Raw genomic sequence first — 20,474 nt, 5'->3', positions numbered from 1 at the left:
TTTTGGGAAACCCCAACAGGTGGAGATAAAGCCACCAAAGGTGGAATTTTTCCTGAGTAGGACTGAAGGTGGGAAGGAGAGGCGGGGCCTCAGAGCTGGGTAGGTCCCTCAGGGCATTTGATGTACTCCCTTCCCGAACACAAGATCCTGGGAAAGAGGGGTACCTCTAGGGGGGTGGGGGTGCTGAAGCCAAGCCTCAATGCCTTGGTGAGGAAAAATTAGGCATCCTGAAGGAGCAGAGACAGCACTCAGCAGGGAAAACCCTCACTTTTGGCTCCACCTTTGGAGATCCAGGACTATGTGTGAAGGTATCTCTGTATTCTGGGCCTCAGTCTTCCATTCATAAAACTCCTTAACTCCTGGGGTTACTGAAAGTTAAATGAGGGAATGTATCCGACCTATGAAGTACCATGTTGCTGAAATGGGTTAATGAGAATGTTGATGTTATTTGATGGCCCAAACACTTGGCTGTCTCCCTCCTCTTCAACCAGAGGGAGCAACTGCTGACTGGGGTCAGCACCCGCATCCCACCCCCACCCCACCCTGGGATCCCAAGGATGTCACTGGAAGAGGGCATTCTGAGATGCTCCCTTCTCTGCAAAGGAATACTGTTAGTGCTTTGAGGTGGAATTTCTTCCTCACGATCCATCTGGGGAAAGCTTGGAGGAGCCCCCAGCTGTTGGAAGGTGGTACAAAGACCCCAAACTGACATCACACAGAGCTCAGGAGGGTTGCCGGAGAAAACACAGAGCATCCAGTTAAATCTCAGATAAACAAGGAACAATTTTCTAGTATAAGTACATCCCAAACACCGCAAAGGATATAGTTATACTAAAAAATTATTCATTGTTTGTCTGAAATTCAACAGAAACTGGGTGTCCTGTGTTCAGAGCAGAGGGGTGTAGAGGGGGTTTGGTGAGGGCGGTTGTGGTTTGGTCAGAGGGACGCATGGGAACCTGGAGTTGCAGGTGAGAAGCCAGAGCCAGGGAAGGAAATGCCCCCAAAGGAGGACGAGGCTGCTGAAGCCTCCACCTCACAACTCAGAGGCTCAGAGAGGCCTAGAGGCTGCCGCCCACTGTTGCTACCAGCAGCTGCTGCTTTTGGATATGAATTGAATTGTAAGATCTCCTTGGCCTTAATTACTCAGCTGATTGCTCCTCACCCGTCTGCACCGCTCACCTACCCTGCCTTCTCCTTTTCCCACGGTGTGATATTCCTGCCCCAACAGCCCAGGGGCCCTATTTTAATCCTTCCCCCTTTCACACCTCTCTCATGCCAGCCTGCAGCTGCCTCAGCACTTTCCATCCTGCCCTCCTGTCAGCTCCTCCCAGATCACTCATCGTCACAAGCACCTTGCTTGCCAGCTCCCAAAGGAGACTCTGCTCTAATTCCACATCCTCTCGGAAACCCAGTCCAATTATCGGTGGCCCCCCAAACTGATGTCGTTTCATTGTCACCTGAAATGGGAGGCAAGCACGTCCTATAGTTATAACTAAAAAGGGGAGCTGCGAAGGCCATCTGGCTGGCCATGTCACCCCGAGCAGCTGGCAGAAGACTGTCCGTGCGGTCAGTGCAAGGACCCAGGGCATTTGTTGGTTTCTGTGCCTTGTACACCCCAGGTGAATGGATGTGCCTCTCAGAGTCTGCTCCCTCTACCACAACAACAAAGTCCCAAAGAAAGATGAGGATGAGTGGGTGCTGGGGGGGGGGGGCTCAGTTAAGTATCTGCTTCCAGCTCAGGTCATGAGCCTAGGGTCCTGGGATCGAGCCCTGCATCGGGCTCCCTGCTCAGAGGGAAGCCTGCTTCTCTCTCTCCATCTCCTTCTGTGTGCGTTCTCTCTCTCTCTAGCTCTCACTCTTTCTCAAATAAATTAAAAAAAAAAAAAGAAAGAAAGAAGAGGATGAAACAAAACATTTGTTTCTCTACAAAGAGCAGACTCCAATCTCGATTGACCTGCTTCCATGGGAGGGAAAAGTCATTTTACGTTGGTGCTTAAAATGCTGAAATGCTGATTTTTATTTTCTTGTTTGGTTAGAAAAGCTTCCTAACCAGACCAGGGGCTGGTTATTGGGAAGCTGCAGGAGCAAAGCGGGATGGCTGAGACTGGGGACTCATGGCCCAGTAAAGAGCAGGTGTCTGGAGTCCGCCCGCAGTGGGCAATACCCTCGCCCTGATGCCACAGCGCTCCTCGGCCTCAGGGAGCAGCCAGGCAGGGAACCAGGTACCCAGCAGGATTCGGAAAGCAGGCAGGGAAGTCAAAGGAATGCCAGGTACCTGCTGGGTGCTAGGGAGGCGCTGTGATCGGGCAGCAACCCTGGGGAAGTTTACATCTCAGTGGAGGAGGGAGTCCAACAGTAAACACAACACATTTGCAGATTATGTGGTGTGCACTACAGTTGGGAGGTACTGGGGGCGGAGATGGGCACCGAGGGTGACCTTTTAAATAAGGCAGTCAGGTCAGGCCGCTCTGAGAAACTGACATTTGAGAAAGAGCTGGAGGGAGTGTGGCCTGGCCCATCTGGGTTGTGGTGGGATGTACACTACAAAGCAACTATTGATGGCAAAACTCTGCTCAGGCCCGAAGAACCTCCAACAGAATAAACAGGAGAAGACCAGTAGCCAGGAGCTGGGCTGGGAGAAGACAGGGCTTTCCCCTTCAGTGTTGAGTGCAGTTTGCCAAAGCCCACCAAGGGCAGACGCTGCAGGCATTCCTATGGCCCAGGGCCCAACAGGCACAGTTCCCAGAGAACCCCAACGCAGCGTCAGAATGGAGCCCGTGACCACTGCGCTGGTCCTGCTCTTGCATCTGCGCCAGCCCGACCGTCCCTCATGCCTGCCCCGACTTTGCTTTCAACGACCAGCACTCAACCAGGCCCACCATGGAGGGACCTCGGGCAGCCCCCATTCTGCACAAGGTCAAGAGGTTCTATTTGCATCATTGTAGATGTGGACCCCAAGACCCCAGGGCAACACACACGGGGGTGGACTGAACTGAAGCAGGTGGAGGGACAGAGCAACTGATGAGGAGCTGGGCCTGGAAACCTGCAGTCTGCACTGCGGTTAGTGTTCTCCAAGCAGGCTGCATCCTAGGACCACCCAGAGAGCTTTCAAAAGTTCCAGGGCCCAGGCCACACACCAGACCATTTCTACCACAACCTCTAGGGTAGGACACAGGCCTCAGTATTTTTTGATCTTCTTGGGTGATTCCAGTGTGTGGCTGAGATTAAGAACCAATGTCCGAGGTCCTTGATGCCGAGTGGTCTCCGTGGACCAGCATCATCATCATCATCTGGGACCTGGTTGGAAATGCAGAATCATGGGCCTGCTCGGTGCTCACTGAGTAAGAGTTCGCATTTCAGTGCGATGGCGAGTGACTTGGGGGGAGCTGCTTTGGGAGAGGTGACAGGTATTTCGGGGGACCGATGGAGTATGGCAAAGGGAGTCTGGGAGAAAGAGCTACAAGCCAGTGAAGGCAAGTGGGTGCCAGCCCAGCCTGTGGGGGCCCCCCCAACTCAGGGACACTGAGACTGAGTGTGTACCTTTGTGGGGGTGTCGAGGGCCTCCTTAGCCAGAGATATGAGGCTGAAGTCAGAATCCAAATAGGCTCTTGGCTTCTAGCTCCTTGAAGTGCAGGACCCTGGACCCCAAGGCTCTAGGACAGAGGTTGGGCTGAAGCTGCACTTTCTGGCTGAGGGGCTGTTTGGAAATCCCAAACTGCTGATAAAATTCCTGTGAAATTCAAATGACTCAGACATTCCTAAGAGACTGTGTTTTAACAGAAAAATAGAATGTGTCCAGTTTCAAAATATCTCCGAGTGGTTAAATAATGAGTCAAGGAGCTTAATGGGCCAGAAGGGAAATCAGCATTGACTTGTTAATTAGAGAAGATACTTCCTTCCACATCCAGCCCAATCAGGGCCCTGGAGCTGGGCCTCAGGGTGGTGTTATCCCTGGAATTGCCACCAGAGGGCAGGCGTCTATCAATTTCAGGGCTTACTCCAGCGACAGCAAGGGGCCAGCTCCAGGAGGCAGGCTTGGGCTGCCAAAGTCTGTAAATATCAGCAGCCAGATGGCATCTCCTGGCAGGTAGGCAGGTGTTCTACTGCGAGCTTCTACTAGTTCCTGAGGCCTCCGAGAAATCCTGGGGTGGGAGCGGGGATGCTGGGTACCTTTATTTCTGTTTTATATTCTGAGGTGTTTTGATAAATGTTTGAAAGAATAACTTCTAGAAAGTTAGGATGAACTTTGGCAAATTTCCGACAGAGCTTCCGTGTGAGGTAAGGCCACGGGAGTGGCTCGGAAGCAGGCAGTTCCAGGTCACTGCACCGTCAGGCCGCATTCCCAACCCTGGAACTCACACAGCCCCTTTACGGAAGGCGAGGCAGAAGCGTGCAGCGCCAGGATAGGAGGCTGTTTGCTCCTGTGGCCTCTCCTGCCCCCGCAATCCACTGAGCAGTCGGGCCACTGTGCCTGCCATGCTGGCATGGCTGGGAATGTGCATGATAGGGGAAGGGGGCGGGGCGAGAGTCTGGGTAATGGGGGTCCCTTCAAGTGGTGGAAAAAGGTGCTCCCAGGCAGTGGAGAGTCACGGCATCCCGGGAGGAGGCAGCAGACGACAGAAAACCTCATTTCCCTGCAGGCAGCCAGACCAGATGGACCTGCCAGTCCTACTTGGTGATTTTCATCCATCAAGTGCCCTAGGAAAGGAGCTGGGAGAGGGGTGGAGGGAGTCAGAAGCCTGTCTGGTAGAGGGGCTGGAATGAAGTCCCAAGGACTAGGATTCCCTCCCTGCCTCTAACACAGACCTCAGAAGGCACTGCTAGACCAGAGCCTCAAAACCCTGCTGGGTCGCAGAGCTCTCTAATGGGATGAAAACTGTGGCCCTGTGCCTGAAAAATGCAGAAAACCACAACACAGGGCATCACATTCTAAGGGGTCATGGACCTTTTGAATCTCACTGAGGGACCGTTGAAGGACATGTGAGCTCTAGGTTCAAACTCCAGGACTAGGCAGTCTGAGACCCCTTCTAGCCCCAAAGGGCTCCAACTCTGTGATGCTTAACACCTGTGGCTTGGATCCTGCAGCCCCGGTGTCAAGGGTCAACACAACAGCCCAGGGCCCCACTTGACTTTACTGCACTTGTTCCTGGTGATTAAAACACTGTCAGAGAAAGCCATGAGGCGGACTTTAATCCAACTTCTGGCACTGACCTAGGCTCTATTTTTTATTGACTTAACAATACAATACAGCATTTACTATGAAACAGGACTTTTCCGGGCACTTTACAAATGTTAACTTATCTAGTTGTTTTAGAAGACAATTCCTTCAATTTTTTTCTCTGTTAATGGATGGTGGGGAAAGCCAGACTTTTCCATTAGTTGGGTTTGGGTGGTGACTGGAGTCTCCAAGTCACACTCCTGCAACAGACTGAACTCTGAGTGTCATCTTTGAGTCTTAATTTCCTCATCTCCAAAAGAGGGGTATTATCTACCTTTGCAGGGCTGTTGTTCTAAAATATTGAAAATAGCATATGTAAAGCACATAACATAGTGCTTACTTCATGTCTACTATGCATATCTACTGTGATGATGATTTAGGTATGTGGGCGTTAGAAAAGGGATTAATTATCTAAACAAGGGAAGTCTCAATGTTCATTCCATTCCAGGCAGAATTATTATGTGCCCCCTAAGTGCCAGGCATTGCATTATGTGGTGAGCACAAGACAGTGGACAGGGTCATCATCCTCAAGGAGGCTGAAGCCTTGTAAAGGAATTCTGACTGAGCCCTGGCCCTAGGCCACTCTGAAAAGCAAAACAAATGGAGGGAGAAAAAAAAGCAGGAGAGGAAAATGAGCTCACATGCACAGACTTCTCCAAAGAGACTAATATCCACTCGGGAGAACCATCAACCCAATGCCCACAGGGACACCCTTTTGCTAAATATCTGAAAGGGTCACTGGGGCTTCTTTCTCTCCCAGGGAGAAGAGGAAAAGCGCTGTCAGGCATCTTCTTTGTTCCTGCATCCAATTCCAGGAGGCAAGCACTGCAGTGCCCTCAGACCCAGAAAGATGAGCACATGAATCCACACCATGTAACAGGAACTCTCAGGTTGGAGGTGAGAGATGACCCTCCCAGCCATTTGGGGAACTAAAGAAATTGGTTTCCATACTGGCAGCTTCAGAGCTAAAGGTCAGCCTCACTGCTTTGGGGAAGGGAGAGCAGGAGGAGGGCTGTGTGCAGCGGGGGTCAGGAAGTCTGACATTTGCTTGTCCCAGAATCTCAGATTTCTTGCATTCTGGGAAATGCCTACTCTGGGAAAGACAGCAGGGTGCGGCGGTACCAGCTAGGGCCTGGGAGCTAGGAGCTGTCACCCACCTTGGTGAGGCACAAAACCCCTCTTTGGGGACACAAAGGCAGACACGCACCACAGACTGGCTGCTCCTACTTGGGGTGGGGGGTACCCAGGGCACTGTCTATGCAGGTCTGAAGGGCCACACCTGATTTGTTAGGGAGAGGGGTGCTGCTGGACAGTGGCTCTAAGGCTCCCTCCCACCTCAGGAGTCCTCAGTTTGCAGAAATGGCCACAAGTCTGAAAATCTCCTTTGCCAAGTTTTGCAGAAGGGACTCACGAATTAGGCCAGCTTCCTAACCTACTGTTTTCCACTCCTTTGTCCATCTCTCTGGTTCTGAGTTGTGGTCTGGCAAATCCTGAGGCAGCCACACTCTTTCTACTGGGCAAAGTGTGGGTTCCAGGTGCCTCCAAAGGAGACCGAGGACCACCAAACACCATAAATTGAGCCCACTTGCAACGGGGCACTTGTCCGTGGGCTTACATTTTCCTCCGCCATTCCAGGCAGCACTCCCGCCCCCGGCGAGGGCGGTCAGAGCGTCTCTGCCGCCACCTAGTGGTAGTCTGTGGCCGTACACCCTGCACCTGCGCGTCAGAGTGGACAGGCGGTTTATTTTGCTGAGAAAGAATCAATCCGTGAATTTATCGTCCTCTTAATCAAAGAAAAATCTTTGAGATTCTTGGACTACAGAGAAGAAGATAACCTGTGTTTACCAGGAAATTTCTTTTATCTTAATTAAACCTTTATTGCCTGTTTGGGGCATCAAGAAGCCTCCGGCAAGTCTTAGCCTACTGAAAATAGAGTCACTGGGACTGCTTGGGGCCCGGTCGGTATGCCAGAGGAAAGAGCGGTATTTTATTATAGACAAATCTTGCTGACATCGAGAAGATGGATTAATGAAGCTCCTTCTGAGCTTTTTTCTCCTTGGGGGGAAAATGCAAAAGATGTTGCCTGCCAAGTGAAGATACAGAACTTTTAGGCGGCACTTGCAAGGTCATGGCTGGGAAGCACCTGTCTTTTAACCCTGAACCCCAAAAGGCTTTTTCTCCCTCTTCTTTTTAAAAAATATTTTATTTATTTATTTGAGAGAGAGAGAGAGCGAGAGAGAGCGCACAAGTAGGGGGAAAGGACAAACGGAGAAGGAGATGTGGGACTCAATCCCAGGACTCTGTGATCATGACCTGAGCTGAAGGCAAAACCAACTGAGCTACCCTGGTGTCCCAGGCTTTTCCTTCTTCTAGGTGAAGTTGGTATGTTTTGAGGTAAATCTGATTTACTTTTTCTGGGATGACTTTGTGGAGAGATGTGGAATTAGCAGGGATGCTCAGAGGTGGGCCAGCCACAGACCACATCCTTGCATTCTGGGGCATGAGAAACCTGTTCCCTCCCTGTGGCTCATCCTTGACCCCACCAAAGTCTGGGAACCAGCCCCAATTTTCCCCAAACAGAACTGGCTTCCCCTTCTTTTCATCCTTAACACAGTCCTATCCATCCATCCACTCACTCACTCACTTATTCATCCAAATCATTCCTTCTTTCCATCAACACCCTCTCTGTTTCAGGCTCAAAGGATCTGATCCTTGCCCTGAGGGGAGCACATGGTCCAGTACTGGAAGCAGACTGGTGAGCAGGCCAGTAGAGCCCAGTGTCATGCCTGCTGAGATAAAGGGAGACAAAGGGCTAGGGGTATACAGAAGTGAGGCCCTGCCATGGGTGGGGTGGGGGCACAGAAGTCTTCTTGGAGGAGATGGCCCTTGAGCTAGATAGTGTAGGGAGAAAGGACAGTATTTTGGGTTTTGGTTTAGTATGTTCCTCCCCTTCCACCTTCTTTGCCTCCAGCCTTTGTTTGCTGGTATATCTAAAATTAGTTTAGTCCTTATTTAAAGATGTTGCTATATTGGACCTATCTTTTTTTTTCTCCCAGCCTGACATCTAAAAAGCCATTCCTGTGCTCCTATTATGTCTTCTTCCTCTGACTGTGAAGTTCTAACAGAAATGTGACATTGGCATCATCTTTAATAACATCCTTTCTGTCTACCCATCCTGCTCCAAGCTTCTGTTTTCTGGGGGTCTAGCCTTGAACTCTCAGGTTCAACCTTTTAGAACCCTAAAATAGAAATGATTACAAGGTGCTGAATATCTTTCATTTCTTCCTTTATTTTTATATTTTTGACAAAGACTATCCCACCACATCTCATGACCCTCTCTGTATCCTCTTTCCACCAAAAATATGGGGGGCACTGTTCTTTCTGTGGCCACAGAGTCTCCTCTGTAAAAGGGGAGGTGAATGACTCTTGCCTTATACTGCCTTCCTCGACACATTCTATCACCATCATCTCTCTGGGGTGGAGATCCTGGGCTTCTCTGAACTTCCTCTTTTGTGGTCTCTTGTCTAGCCCAGACTCTGCAATCCAACCAGGCCTCCAATGCAATGTATCTGGCTAGGAGAAGGTAGAACTTCCAGTCTGTGCCATGAGTTAGCCTCCTGCAAACCTAGTTTTCCTCTTCTAAAAGCAGACAGTTGGTTCACTGAGAAGAGCTCTGTGCCTCACTTCCACACCACTGAATGGGGGGATGTCCAATGGCAAAGAACAAGAACCAGGCAGAAGGGATTTGGTTACAAGGAAACATAAAGCATTGTCAACCAGGATGACAAACACAAGTCAAACTGCACAGAATCAAGTTGACAAAGTTACAGAAGAAACAGTCTTGAGAAGGCAGACAATGGTCCTAGACCTTTCCCAAACGATGACAAGAAAAGCTGAAGAAAAGACTTAATTCTAGATCAAAGGCTATGAATGGAGACTTGGTGCTCTTGAAGGCTGTAGCACATTGTGGGTGATTCTCCGATATTCATTCCACTCCTGCCCCATCGGTAACAGCAATGTGTTTTGGCAAATGATAGCGTTCAAGTGATGGGTCCCATATCCCTTGTGACCCAATTCTAGCCAATGAGACATGAAGACAGAGCAGGTAAATGTTTCTGGGAAAGTTCTCTGTTCCTCTTAAAACAGCATAGTGGGCAGTCATTCTCTCTTACCAGACATGAATGAGGAATTAGGCAGCTCTCTCACAAACTGAAGGAACCCTTAGTGTGAGGATGAAGCCAGTACTGTTGGCAGCAGAACAGAGAGATGGAAGGACTCTGGTCCTTACTGATGCTGTTTAGCCTCTGGACCAACCCAGATGCTGCCTGACTCTGTGCTCCATATTACAAGGGCTAATCAAAGTCTGACTGAGTCTGAGATGGGCTTTCTGTTGGATGCAGTTCAAAGTAGCAGGCCGATGGTCACCAATCCTTTGTGAAAAGGGTGGTATAATGAAGAGGCATTAAGACAACAGGAATTTACAGGACGTGGAGATGGCAGAACATGAGGGGTGAGAGCAAAGGAACTGGCCTGGTCTCTCAGGTTACTACTGGTGTAGTACGGCATTGCGACCAGCTTGGGTGGGGCTCAGACATGCTCAGACACCTTCTCTGTTCCCCCCTTCCTGTCTCCTGACTGTTCATCTGTGGACATACTTGCGGGTTTGTGCTGTGTCACTATTGAAGGAAGAGGCACCCAGCAGGCGGCGTGGGGGGAAGAGGCAGGGAAAGGAGGATGACCACAGGGGCGAGGTGTGCCAGCACCACCCTGTGGATTAGATCGGACAGCTGCTGGTAGAGGGGTGAAGGTCAGCAGCAAACAGGACCAGAGCTGTGGCTGTAAGCAAAGCCAATTCTGGGTTCACAGACAGTGTAGGGTGGGCTGGGGCTGGTGGGGGGAGGCTGTTCTTCCCCACCTAGCATGGAGCCCACACTGCATGGGTACCTGTGGTTCTGGGGTTTCTGAAGCTCCTGAACTGACAAACATCACCACAATGGGCATTGCTGGTGGCAGTGGGTTCAAGGGCTGTGGACATGGATGAGAAGGAGCCAGAACAGGCGAGGAGGAAGGACACAAATTCCAGTGTGAACACAGCTGACTGACTAGCTTTACAGAGTTTTGGTGGCTCCTGTCAAGGTGGCAAGGAAGCTCAGAGTCATTCGAAATGAGCCAAAATGGACATGTGACTCATTCTGGCAGGAATGGGTCGGGAGGCCAGGCAGCTAGGTATAGATCCACTGATGGGAGCTCCAGAAAAAACATTTTGGGAAAAGACAGCTCAGGTTCAGATTTGGGTTTAAGGTGGCCAGAAGTTCTGGAGGGGCAGGTTGTGGCTCCCCAGGCTGGACTTGGGTGCTGTTACTGAAAAGGCTCTTTTTAGCAATGAAGTGTATGGAGACAAGAACTCTCCTGTCAAATGTGCAGACAACTCAGGAGAAGAACAGACTATTCCACGGATACTTGTTAGGATTCTGAGGTGTGTTTGGGATCCCAGTGAAGATGTCTAGGAAGTGGTTGGGTATGAGCCAGTAGATTGAGAGAGAAATCTGCACTAGAGACATGGCTTTCAAAGTGCAAGCTGAAAAATATTAAGTTATGGGACTGGATGAAAGTAGAGAGAAAATGACCAAAGACAGAAAGTGAAGAGCCCCAACACTGAGGGACCAAGCAGAGAAAGAACAATTTTTAAAAGGCTTAGAAGGGCCAGAGGGCCGGGAAGAAAGCAGGAGAGTGTGGTAGAGCAGCAGACCCAGGGAGGCTGGGTTTGAAGAGGGAGGAAGTGGCTGCTAGTTTCCAGTCCTGGCCAGAAGATAACCTAAGGGCCCCAGCAACACGGGACAGTCCGCTACGCAGATGGGGCTCAAGCTGGACTGAGCAGGCTGAGGAATGACTGGGAGGAAAAGGGACGTGGCAAGTGCAGATGAGGCTTTCAGGAAGTTTGGCCACTTGGAGAGGGAGGGTGGCAGCTAAAGGGGACGTGGAGTCAAGGGAGAATGTGAGACCAGAGTGCGTGGTAAATCAGGGTGAGAATGTAACGGATGGAACCACATTTAGAAGGTGGGAGGGGAAGGGGATCAGAGCTCTGAGATGAGGGGGGCCCTCAAAGGAACAGGGGGAGTAAGGGGTGGGGTGCAGGCCCACTGGAACAATGTCTATTTTCTGAAGAAGGAACAGAGGAGGTCATCTGCTGAAGGCAAGGTGGGGAAAATAGAAGCAATCTGAGATGACCACCTGGGACCAGGAGTGCCCGCCAGCCACGACCACAGGGGGACACGGTCAGGCAGAACCAAGAAGCAAGTTGAGAGTAGAGACGTTGAGTCTTGGGGATGTGCTATTGTGGGTAGAATATCTGTGCCCCGCTCCGCCCATGTTATATTGAAGCCCTAACCTCCTGTGTGATGGTATTTGAAGGTTGGGCCTCCGGGAGGTGATCAGGTTTACATGAGGCCAGGGAGGGGCCGACAGGGTGGAAACACTGGGGTGGGTATATGTTGTGGGGAGTGCTGTGTGTTGTGTAAGACTGATGAATCACAGACCTGTACCCACGAAACAAATAATACATTACATGTTAGTAATAAAGAAATAAAATACAATAAAAAAAGAAGAGGTAGAGTCCAGAGCTCCCATTCTCCCTCTACCCACACGTAACGTGGAAAGGCCATGTGAGGACAGAGCAAGAAGGCGGCCATCTATAAGCCGAAGCGTCCCCGCCAGCCACCAACTCTGCTGGCACCTTTATCACGGACTTCTGTCTCCCAGAACTGTGAGAAGATAACATTTCTGAGTTTAAGGCACCAGTCTTTTGTTGTGGCAGCCTGAGCTGACAAAGGTGCCAATCTGCACAGATGGCTGGTTCTCCTCCCCAAGCCCTCCGCAGCCTGGGTGTGGAAGCGCAGAGAGCAGAGAGTGGAGAGCTGTGGTCTGGGCTCTGCTAAGCAGGCACATGAGGAGGACTACAGGCTCTTAGGAAAGGCAGGGAGCTTGGTGGGGACGGGCTCTTCCCCATGGCTGGGGGCTTACCCACATCACAGCAACTGCTTCTTCACAGGGCTTTCATGGGCAAAAGGTATCTGACACCGCAGCGGTGTCACGTGGCTAAGCCACGTGAACCACAGTCACAGCTGTGATGTTGTAAAGGGCCAGGTGACAAACAGAAGCCCAGTGGTACTAGTCTGGCTCAGGAGCCAGGAGATCAGGCTCTGTTTCAGAGTCTGCTGCTGTGTGACCGTGGGCAAGTTCCTTGCACTCTCTGGACTCTGGAATATTAGAATACTTAGCATAGATGTTTTCTATAGGTCTTTTCCAGCTCTAACATTTTCGGATTCTGGGTATTGTAAAAGCACTGAGACATCATTGAGTTCAAAACTCAATGGCAGGGCAGTGGGGTCCCCAGGCATTTTCTTGCTGGAGTCCCTGAGGTCTCCTCTTCCTACAGACAACATTCATGTCTCTATATCACACTTCCTCTGGCAGTTTTTTTTTTTTAAAGATTTTATTTATTTATTTGACAGACAGAGATCACAAGTAGGCAGAGAGGCAGGCAGAGAGAGAGGAGGAAGCAGGCTCCCCGCCGAGCAGAGAGCCCGATGCGGGGCTCGATCCCAGGACCCTGGGATCATGACCCGAGCCAAAGGCAGAGGCTTTAACCCACTGAGCCACCCAGGGGCCCCTCCTCTGGCAGTTTTAAAAAAGACATAACAAGCCCAGAATGGAGTCACCCATGCTAAGCCCCACATCAGCAATCTGAGACTTAACACTTAACGTAATTGTAGCTTCAGCCTCTCCCGGGAATATAATCTTTAAGCAGTCCCCCTGGAATTCCCTGGTCAGCACCAGTGAGGTCATCTTCCTTACAGACCCTGCCATCCCGCATGGAAGGAGGCCTTGCCCGAACAAACCACTCTTCCCTGGAATAACTCTCCTGCGCTGCCTCCTTCTGTCTGGGAAAGTCTTTCGTGTCATTCAGCTCCTCAGACCTCCTTTCTATCTGCTAGATGGCATGGCACCTGATTCATGAATCACTGAATAAAAGCCAGTTAGATCTTCAAATTTACTCAACCAAATCTTGTGTGTTAACAGCAAGAAGAGGTAATTTTGAAGAGACTAATGTCACACCTTTTGGAAGGTTGACCCGAACTGTAGGTAGTGTTGTTTTGTGGTGTTTCAGAAAAGGCCAGCTCGGATTTTCTGGGAAACCCCAGGAAATGCAGCAAGAGCCAAGAAGCCTTGTGAAGACAGGCCTGGACCCTCCGCAGTGTGCTTTTGTTTCTCTTCCTCTTCTCCTGGCTTCTGCCCCTGCCTGCTCTTCTTCCTTCCTCCAGGAAGCCCTCTGACGGCCAGCGCAGTTCCTCACCTGAGAGCTCAAGCAGCCTGCAAATCCCCTCCCCCGGCTGCTTCCTACTGACCCAACAGGAGCAGCTTTCCGGGCACACCTGGAGCCTCAAATCAAATCAAGAGCCTCTCCGCTGGCGGGCACTTCATGTGTACTCTCCCTAATCAAAAGAAACCTTGCAGGGGTCTAATTCAGGAGCACCAGGAATGACAAAGCAGGCCTCCCATCACCCTCCCAGGGGCAGGGAGGGAGCGGCCCAGCGTGTACCTCGAGCCCGGAGGCTGCCCATGGGCACACTACCCCAAGCCAGAACCCTTAGAGGTCTTCCTGCCCCCCTCCCCCCACCCCGTGTCTCTCCACACCTTCTGACCACAGACCTGAAAAGGGCCTAGCACTGGCTCAGGCTGAGCGCGAAACGGGTCCTTGGGAAAGATGGGGATTTGTTACCAGCCGCACTACCACTTCCGACCACCAGAATGCAGTGTCACAGAGACCGCGTGCTCAGGGAAGTACCCAACGTAAGTTGTGAAAATGCAAGGCTTTTTCAAAACCGATTAATTTCAAGGCCACCGCAGCAAAGCATTAAACCAGACCAGGGCCTGTGCAACAGCACAGGCTGCAGGACTTGACACTGGCCCCGACTTGGGGCCTCAAGGATCTGGAGATCCAGAAGCCAGCCCTGCCCTCAGACAGGTACTGACAGTGCTCAGGGTGCCAGGCATCCCCTCACTATCTCCACCTGCTTGCCTGTCCTTTTCCCCCAATATCCTCCTGACTCTACTACGCACAATACCTAGAGAAAATTATATTTTCAGAGAAAGCCCTTAGGGTGCAGTTTTTGCAAAAGGTGTATGGTTTCACAATTGTTAGGAAATTTCTCTGGGGAAATGGGAGAGCCCCTATGGGAAACAAACACAGAAAATCCAAGCTCTGCAAATTTAACTTTAGCTAAGCCCTCTCATTTGCTTCTAAAATAACCCAGCAACCCTTCATTTTTATATTCAAAGCAGCCTGCATGTTCCACACTATGTACAGACACCTGAGCAAGAAGAGTGGCCCAGAAGTAGCTCCAAAGGTCCTGGCCAATGTTTAAAATTCTCTAAGAGCAACAGGGTGGGGCTGAGAAAAGTCTGACCTGCTGGGAGACCCTAGGACCTGTTCCCATCTTTCAGGTTCCGCTACATAAAAGGGGAGCACTGAACTGATGTGTCTCCCTGCCTCATTCAGCTCTAACATCCATTCACCTTCAGAAGGTTTGTAAGACAGACCAGGTTAATGAGAAATTCACTGTGGAACAAAGGCATCCAACCTGCTTGACAAGCTAAGTAGGAGTCCGTAGCGGCTACTCCTCTGAATCAAGGACTAGCATATCCTACATGTCCTTGCTGAAAAGAGAGCAGCGAATGTCTGCATAGTTCCCAGCTAAATGCTGCTAAATTCCCTTACACACTCAGCATGTTACTGTGTGCAGAGTGCTTTCTTCCCAGCCTCTTCCCTGGTGGGAGCTAGCTGATAATGGGCATTGCGGTCCAAGTCCACCCCGTATGGGATCTGTGACCTTGGGCCAGTCCCTAATCCCTGTGGGTCTCCTGATTCCCAAGTGTACAGCAAGGAGGTTGGATGGGCCATTAAAGAGCAATTCAGTCCTAAAACAATTTTATGAATCTCTGAGTTTCAAGCAAATGTCACATAAGAGGTTGTCTAGCAGAACAGATATTTCTGTGCCCAAAGCATTTTTCTGAGGAAGCAATGTCTGAGGAGAAAATGAGCTTGGGTGGCTGATGTGAACTTCTGGTCTCTAATCTCTGTGCTGCCTCATTGAGGTACCCATGGAAACTCGGGGGATTATGCAAGAGCCTTCTTAGCTACTCAAAACTCCTGGCACCTACCCTTCTCTTTGGTAATCTTCGTCCAGATTTGACAGGAGCTGTGAGCCCGCCGTGGAGAGGTCGACCGCAGCCAGGGGCAGGTCACGATAGGCAAAGTTCACCAGCTGCACGGGAGCAATGCTCTTGGTTTCTTCGTCTACTTGTTGGGAGATGATCTCAACTTCAGAAATTCCTCCTTCTATGGCAGGCCTGAGTTGGGGAGAAGAGCGACAGGGCAGTCAACCTTCAGGAACAAAGTAATTCTTCTACTCTCCAAGGGAAGGAAGAAGAATGCATCAGAATCCGTGCTGTGCTGGGGGTGAGTGGAGGAAGCTTGAGGTCGCCAATCCTCCACACTGGCCACCCAAGGGACTGGACTGAAGCCCCTGTCTCTTCTACCAGTTAGAGAATGGTGGAGGAAGGCTCGGAGGAATTGCTCATATCTGCAAATAGGAGCTATGGAGGTAGGATCCTTATCAAGGGGGCTATAGACCCAGATCAAAATTCTGCCCACCAGCAAAACCAGGGGTTAGACTTTTCAGATTTTTTTGGTCCCTGTACTTTATATGGGAGTAATATATTCTTCTTTTTTTTTTTTTTTTTTTTTAAGATTTATTTATTTGAGAGAGAGAGAGAGAACACAAGCAAGGGGATGGGCAAAGAGAAACAGGGGAAGCCAATTCCCTGCTGAGTGGGGAGCCCAATTTGGGGCTCCACCTCAGGGCCAAGAGATTGTGACCTGAGCCAAAACCCAAGAGTCAAACGCTTAACTGATTGAACCACCTAGGCGCCCTGAAGTAATAAACTCTTTTTAAACTGTCTCCTGGGTTTCTCTGTAAAGGTTCTCTGAAATGTTTTACTCTCTGTACCACAATAGAGGAAAGAGGCTTCTGTATGTGACTGGATGTCCTTCAGGTGGTTGGGGAACTGACCTGGAGAGACCGTGTGGGCCTTGGACAGTGAGGACAGCAGAGGACAGCTGTCCCTGGCTGCCACTCTCTTCCTACACAAACTGGTCCTATTACATCTCCCCTCCTTAAGGCTGAGAATAGGAAATGTTGGCCACTTGATCAAACTTCCATGGAGCTGCCGGTCGCCTATATCACTGCATGCCCCCGTCACTGCAGGCCCCTGTCACTGCGTGCCCTCGTCTCTGTGTGCCCATGTCACTGTGGGCCTACGTCACTGCTCCCAGAGGATGTGTGGCAGTCTGCCTGGCACGGTGACCACAGGGAGCCACTACTGACATCAGTGGGACTGGAGGATTACATATCCGGCAGCGTGGCAGTGTCCTGTCCAAACACCAGCAGAGACCCTGCAGAGAGATGCTGGGTAAGAGCACTTTGGTTTAACTTCCTGGTGCCATCTTTGGTCCCCCCAACACATCCCTGACCCTCTCTTAACCTGTAGAATCTGAGGGGCTGGGTCTTATGCTTCTGGCTAAACAATGAAGGTCAGAAAGAAAAATGGCATGAGTGGAGAGGAGTAGAGATGAAATATCTGGGGGAGCATCAAGAGGCCAGTTTTAAAACTGGGGTGGCACTCAGTCTTGGCGCTGCTCTTGGGATCTGGTGCTGACATCCCTGGGGCTTTTCTGGAGCCTCAGTTTCTCCAACTGAAACACAAGGAGGTGAAACAGAGGTTTCCTAAGGACCATTCATTCTCACCCTAGCGTCTGATGTGGAGAAGAGACATGGAGCATAGCGGAGGAGCTCTGCAGGGACTAGTCCCTACACGTGGGTGGGGACCTCTAAGTTCCAGACTTTTCCTTCCCAACCATCACTGAATTCTAACCAGTCATACACAGTGGCAGTTATCGAGGAAGTTTAGAGCTGAATCTGCCCGCTGTTCTCTTGCTTGAATCATCCAGATAACTGAGGAAAAAGTGGGATTTTTATCTGAATGCCACAGGTTGGCAGCCTAAACCACCTGGATTCATCAAGTAATTTCCAGCGCCCCAATTCTCTTTGGTAGGCCTTATTTAAACCTTGGCTTTTTGCTACCTGTCAAGCAGAGAGTAGTACTCATCTTTGTGTGACATTTACAAAATGCCTCAAGATCTTAAGGAGGAACAGTCACAGGATGTGAGGCTTCTGTGTTTCTCAACAATTGAAATAAAAGTGTGGGTGTTTGGTGGGGAATCCTAGCTCCTCCAGGTGTTTCCAAAGAAGTTGATGCTGAGTTGAGTTTGTTCTATTTTCTTTTGGGCTACTCGTGGAAGCTACGGGTGGCTTAATGGACACAGAAAACTTTCTGATCCATGGGCCGTTCAGAGGGCTGGAGTGAATTTCTGAGACTAACAGGATGTGGCTTGGAGCAGCACGGGACAGACTACTTCAGCCTTCCTGACTTTTTTTTTTTTTAAAGATTTTATTTATTTATTTGACAGACAGAGATCACAAGTAGGCAGAGAGACAGGCGGAGAGAGAGGAAGGGAAGCAGGCTCCCTGCCGAGCAGAGAGCCCGACGCGGGGCTCAATCCCCGGACCCTGGGATCATGACCTGAGCCGAAGGCAGAGGCTTTAACCCACTGAGCCACCCAGGCGCCCCAGCCTTCCTGACTTTTTGCTCTGTCTCCCCCTCGCCAGTGGTTACAGCAGCCCGGCACCGTTTCTGCTCATGTGGTCATCTCTGTAGGAAGAAACAAGGCCTCCCTTGATGAGAGTGAAGGTCCCAGAGTTCATAGCCTGTGTGTTGAGACTAGACTCTGGTCTCAGATAATGAAGAACACTATGATGGACAATGTGTATTAAAGGCCTCAATTCTTCAGCCTCTCCTTTCAACCATGGGACCCTGCAGAGCTCCTCCCATCAGAAGGAAGACTATGATTCTCCACCCTTGATGCTGGGCTCAGTTTTATGATTTTTTTTCGTTGAGGGGATGTTAGCAGACATGACATAGGCAGAAACATAAAAAGGAGCTTCAATTTCTCCTGTACCTCCGATATGGCCATTGGAAGGTGACCAGCCTAGCCTAAGGGAGGATGAGAGATACACTGAGCAGAGCCCAGTTTCATGCAGATCAGCTGACAGCAAGCCAAGCCCCATGCCGAAGAGTGATTCCAGATTAGCAGCTATCTAGCTGGCTACCCCACACATGGAGGAATAAATACTGACTGCTGTATTCTACACAGGCACCACAGTTCATTGTTACACAGCATTACTGTGGGCAAGAGATAATGGGTTCCTGCTTCATGATAACAGCAGTCAGCCCCATAGCTAGGCAGGCTGGGGCCATGCAGTGTGACAGAAAGAATGCTGTTCCCATCTTGGTATTTTTGCCAGTGAGTTGCAAAACACAAAATAAGTAACGACTTCGCTGGTGTTTGGTAAGAAGTGGTGGTCCACATGGCATCTCAGGTTTGGGAAATGAAAGCACTTCTGCCTTAAGAGTTCTGCCCTTAAAGCCTGCTTTTAGAAACCCTCTCATGATTTCTAAACTTCCTTGCAATTCCCATTTTGTTAATTTACCTTAAGCATGTCCTAATCTTCCTGAGGTTTGCTTTTGAAGTTTTCCCCCAGTTTTTATGGCCTCCTGCTAAAGGAAGTGTGTATAGTGGTTGTCTGAATCAGAAGATCCTTGTCTTAAGGAAGATTTATAGCAACAGTTTTGGGCTACAGAATTCCTCAGCTTTTTTAAACCAAAGAAAGAGATGATATCAGTCAGGAAACTCAGAGAAAGAGCTGATTTTTAACATGTCATTTTAACGTCGGGCTCGAGGGCAAAATCGCCTGGAGCTCCTCCATCTTCCCAGGGCTGAGGAAGGAGCTCCTGGTTGCACCCACGATTGAGGCGCTAACTCATCCTTCCCAGAGCAGAGATCCCGCCTGTTACTTACTGTGGATTGGTCATGTTGAAAGACGCTCCCAGAGCCATGGGTTTTCTTGGTGTCTACTGGGGGTCAGCCGTCTTGAAGCCTGCCGTCAGCATTGCTAAAGGTGAGTTCTTAGAAGACATATAGAATGGTACCTTGAAAACAAATAATTGAATGGTAGGAATTTATTACACTCAGATGTCAAACCTAAGTCCTCCTAAACTCATCTAAAAATGGAAGTCCTTAGAACTTTCTTCAATATAGCACTTTTCTTCAAAGTTATGTTTGAACAAAATATATGTTGAATAGATTCGTACAATTATGTTCTTGTGGGTAAGAACAGGCAGAATTACTCTCCGTTTTAGAGATGAATAAATATGTCCAGAGTGACAAAATCACTTTTGTGTGTCACACATAGATGACAGAAGAAACCAGACTGGACCCTGGGTTTTCTAGATTTTCATCTATAGTTCTTTCCACTTTTCCAGCATGCCTAAGCAAACCAGGGTAATTTTATACTCCAGCTTTAGGAATCTCAAAACTCTCAAGTGCTTTCCCACAAACGAGAGAGGCAGCACATCCTGGAGTCAGACTGCCTGGGGTCAGAGCCTGGCTCCTACTTATTAGCCTTGTCACCTTGGGTAAATTACTTAATCCCTTTGTCCTTAGTTTCTACACCTAAAAGGTAAGAGTGATAATCGAACTAACTAACTGAATTAATGCATGAGAAACACTTAGAATAGTGCCTGGTGTGTAGTGCTGGCTTTTATTATCGCAAGTATTATTTTATCAATTTAAGTTGTACGGTCTGTTGATTCTGAGCACACGGTCTGTTGAATCTGAGCACATTCCGAAGCATGTGGATGGCTGGGTGTAAGATTTCCTCTTAAAATCTGGATTAAGTAAACAGAATACACTTCTCTATAAACCAGCACCATGGCACCACCTGGACGTCTTCTAAGATACAGTAACAATCTGGCAGAGAGTACACAAAGAGACAGAGCTGGGTTCTGGGTGATTCTGTACACGTTACAAGGGAGGTTGCTCCAAGGGGTAATTCTTGTGGATACTGCATTCTGCTGCAAACTGCCTTTGCGGCAAGACATCACCATGAGAGAAAGCCCCTCTCCCAGTCCCAAAGCTCAGCAAGCAGAGACGCTTGAACCCGGGAGACAAAAGAAGTATGACATCATGTAAAAGGCATAGGCACTCCCAGGACCAGAAGATGGATGGTAAATCTGC

The 20,474-nt window shown here is 49.7% G+C and overlaps 1 protein-coding gene across 2 annotated transcripts in view; it reads right to left on the bottom strand.

Moving 5' to 3' along the window:
- The window catches only part of TMEM266 (transmembrane protein 266), a 113,602-nt gene that overhangs the window by 48,740 nt on the left and 44,388 nt on the right, over window positions 1–20,474 (bottom strand). For both annotated transcript variants that reach the window (XM_080808503.1, XM_080808504.1), the window contains exons 2-3: window positions 19,257–19,387; window positions 15,440–15,628 (exon numbers count right to left, since the gene is read on the bottom strand). In XM_080808503.1, the coding sequence (XP_080664629.1) occupies window positions 15,440–15,628; window positions 19,257–19,294 (227 nt within the window). In that variant the 5' untranslated portion in view covers window positions 19,295–19,387. The remainder of the gene's footprint in view (window positions 1–15,439; window positions 15,629–19,256; window positions 19,388–20,474) is intronic.

Source organism: Martes martes (assembly GCF_963455335.1).
Source record: "Martes martes genome assembly, chromosome: 7".
NCBI classification, from domain to species: Eukaryota; Metazoa; Chordata; class Mammalia; order Carnivora; family Mustelidae; genus Martes; species Martes martes.
Note: the sequence above shows the minus strand (reverse complement) of the source record. Positions and strands in the feature narration are given on the sequence as shown.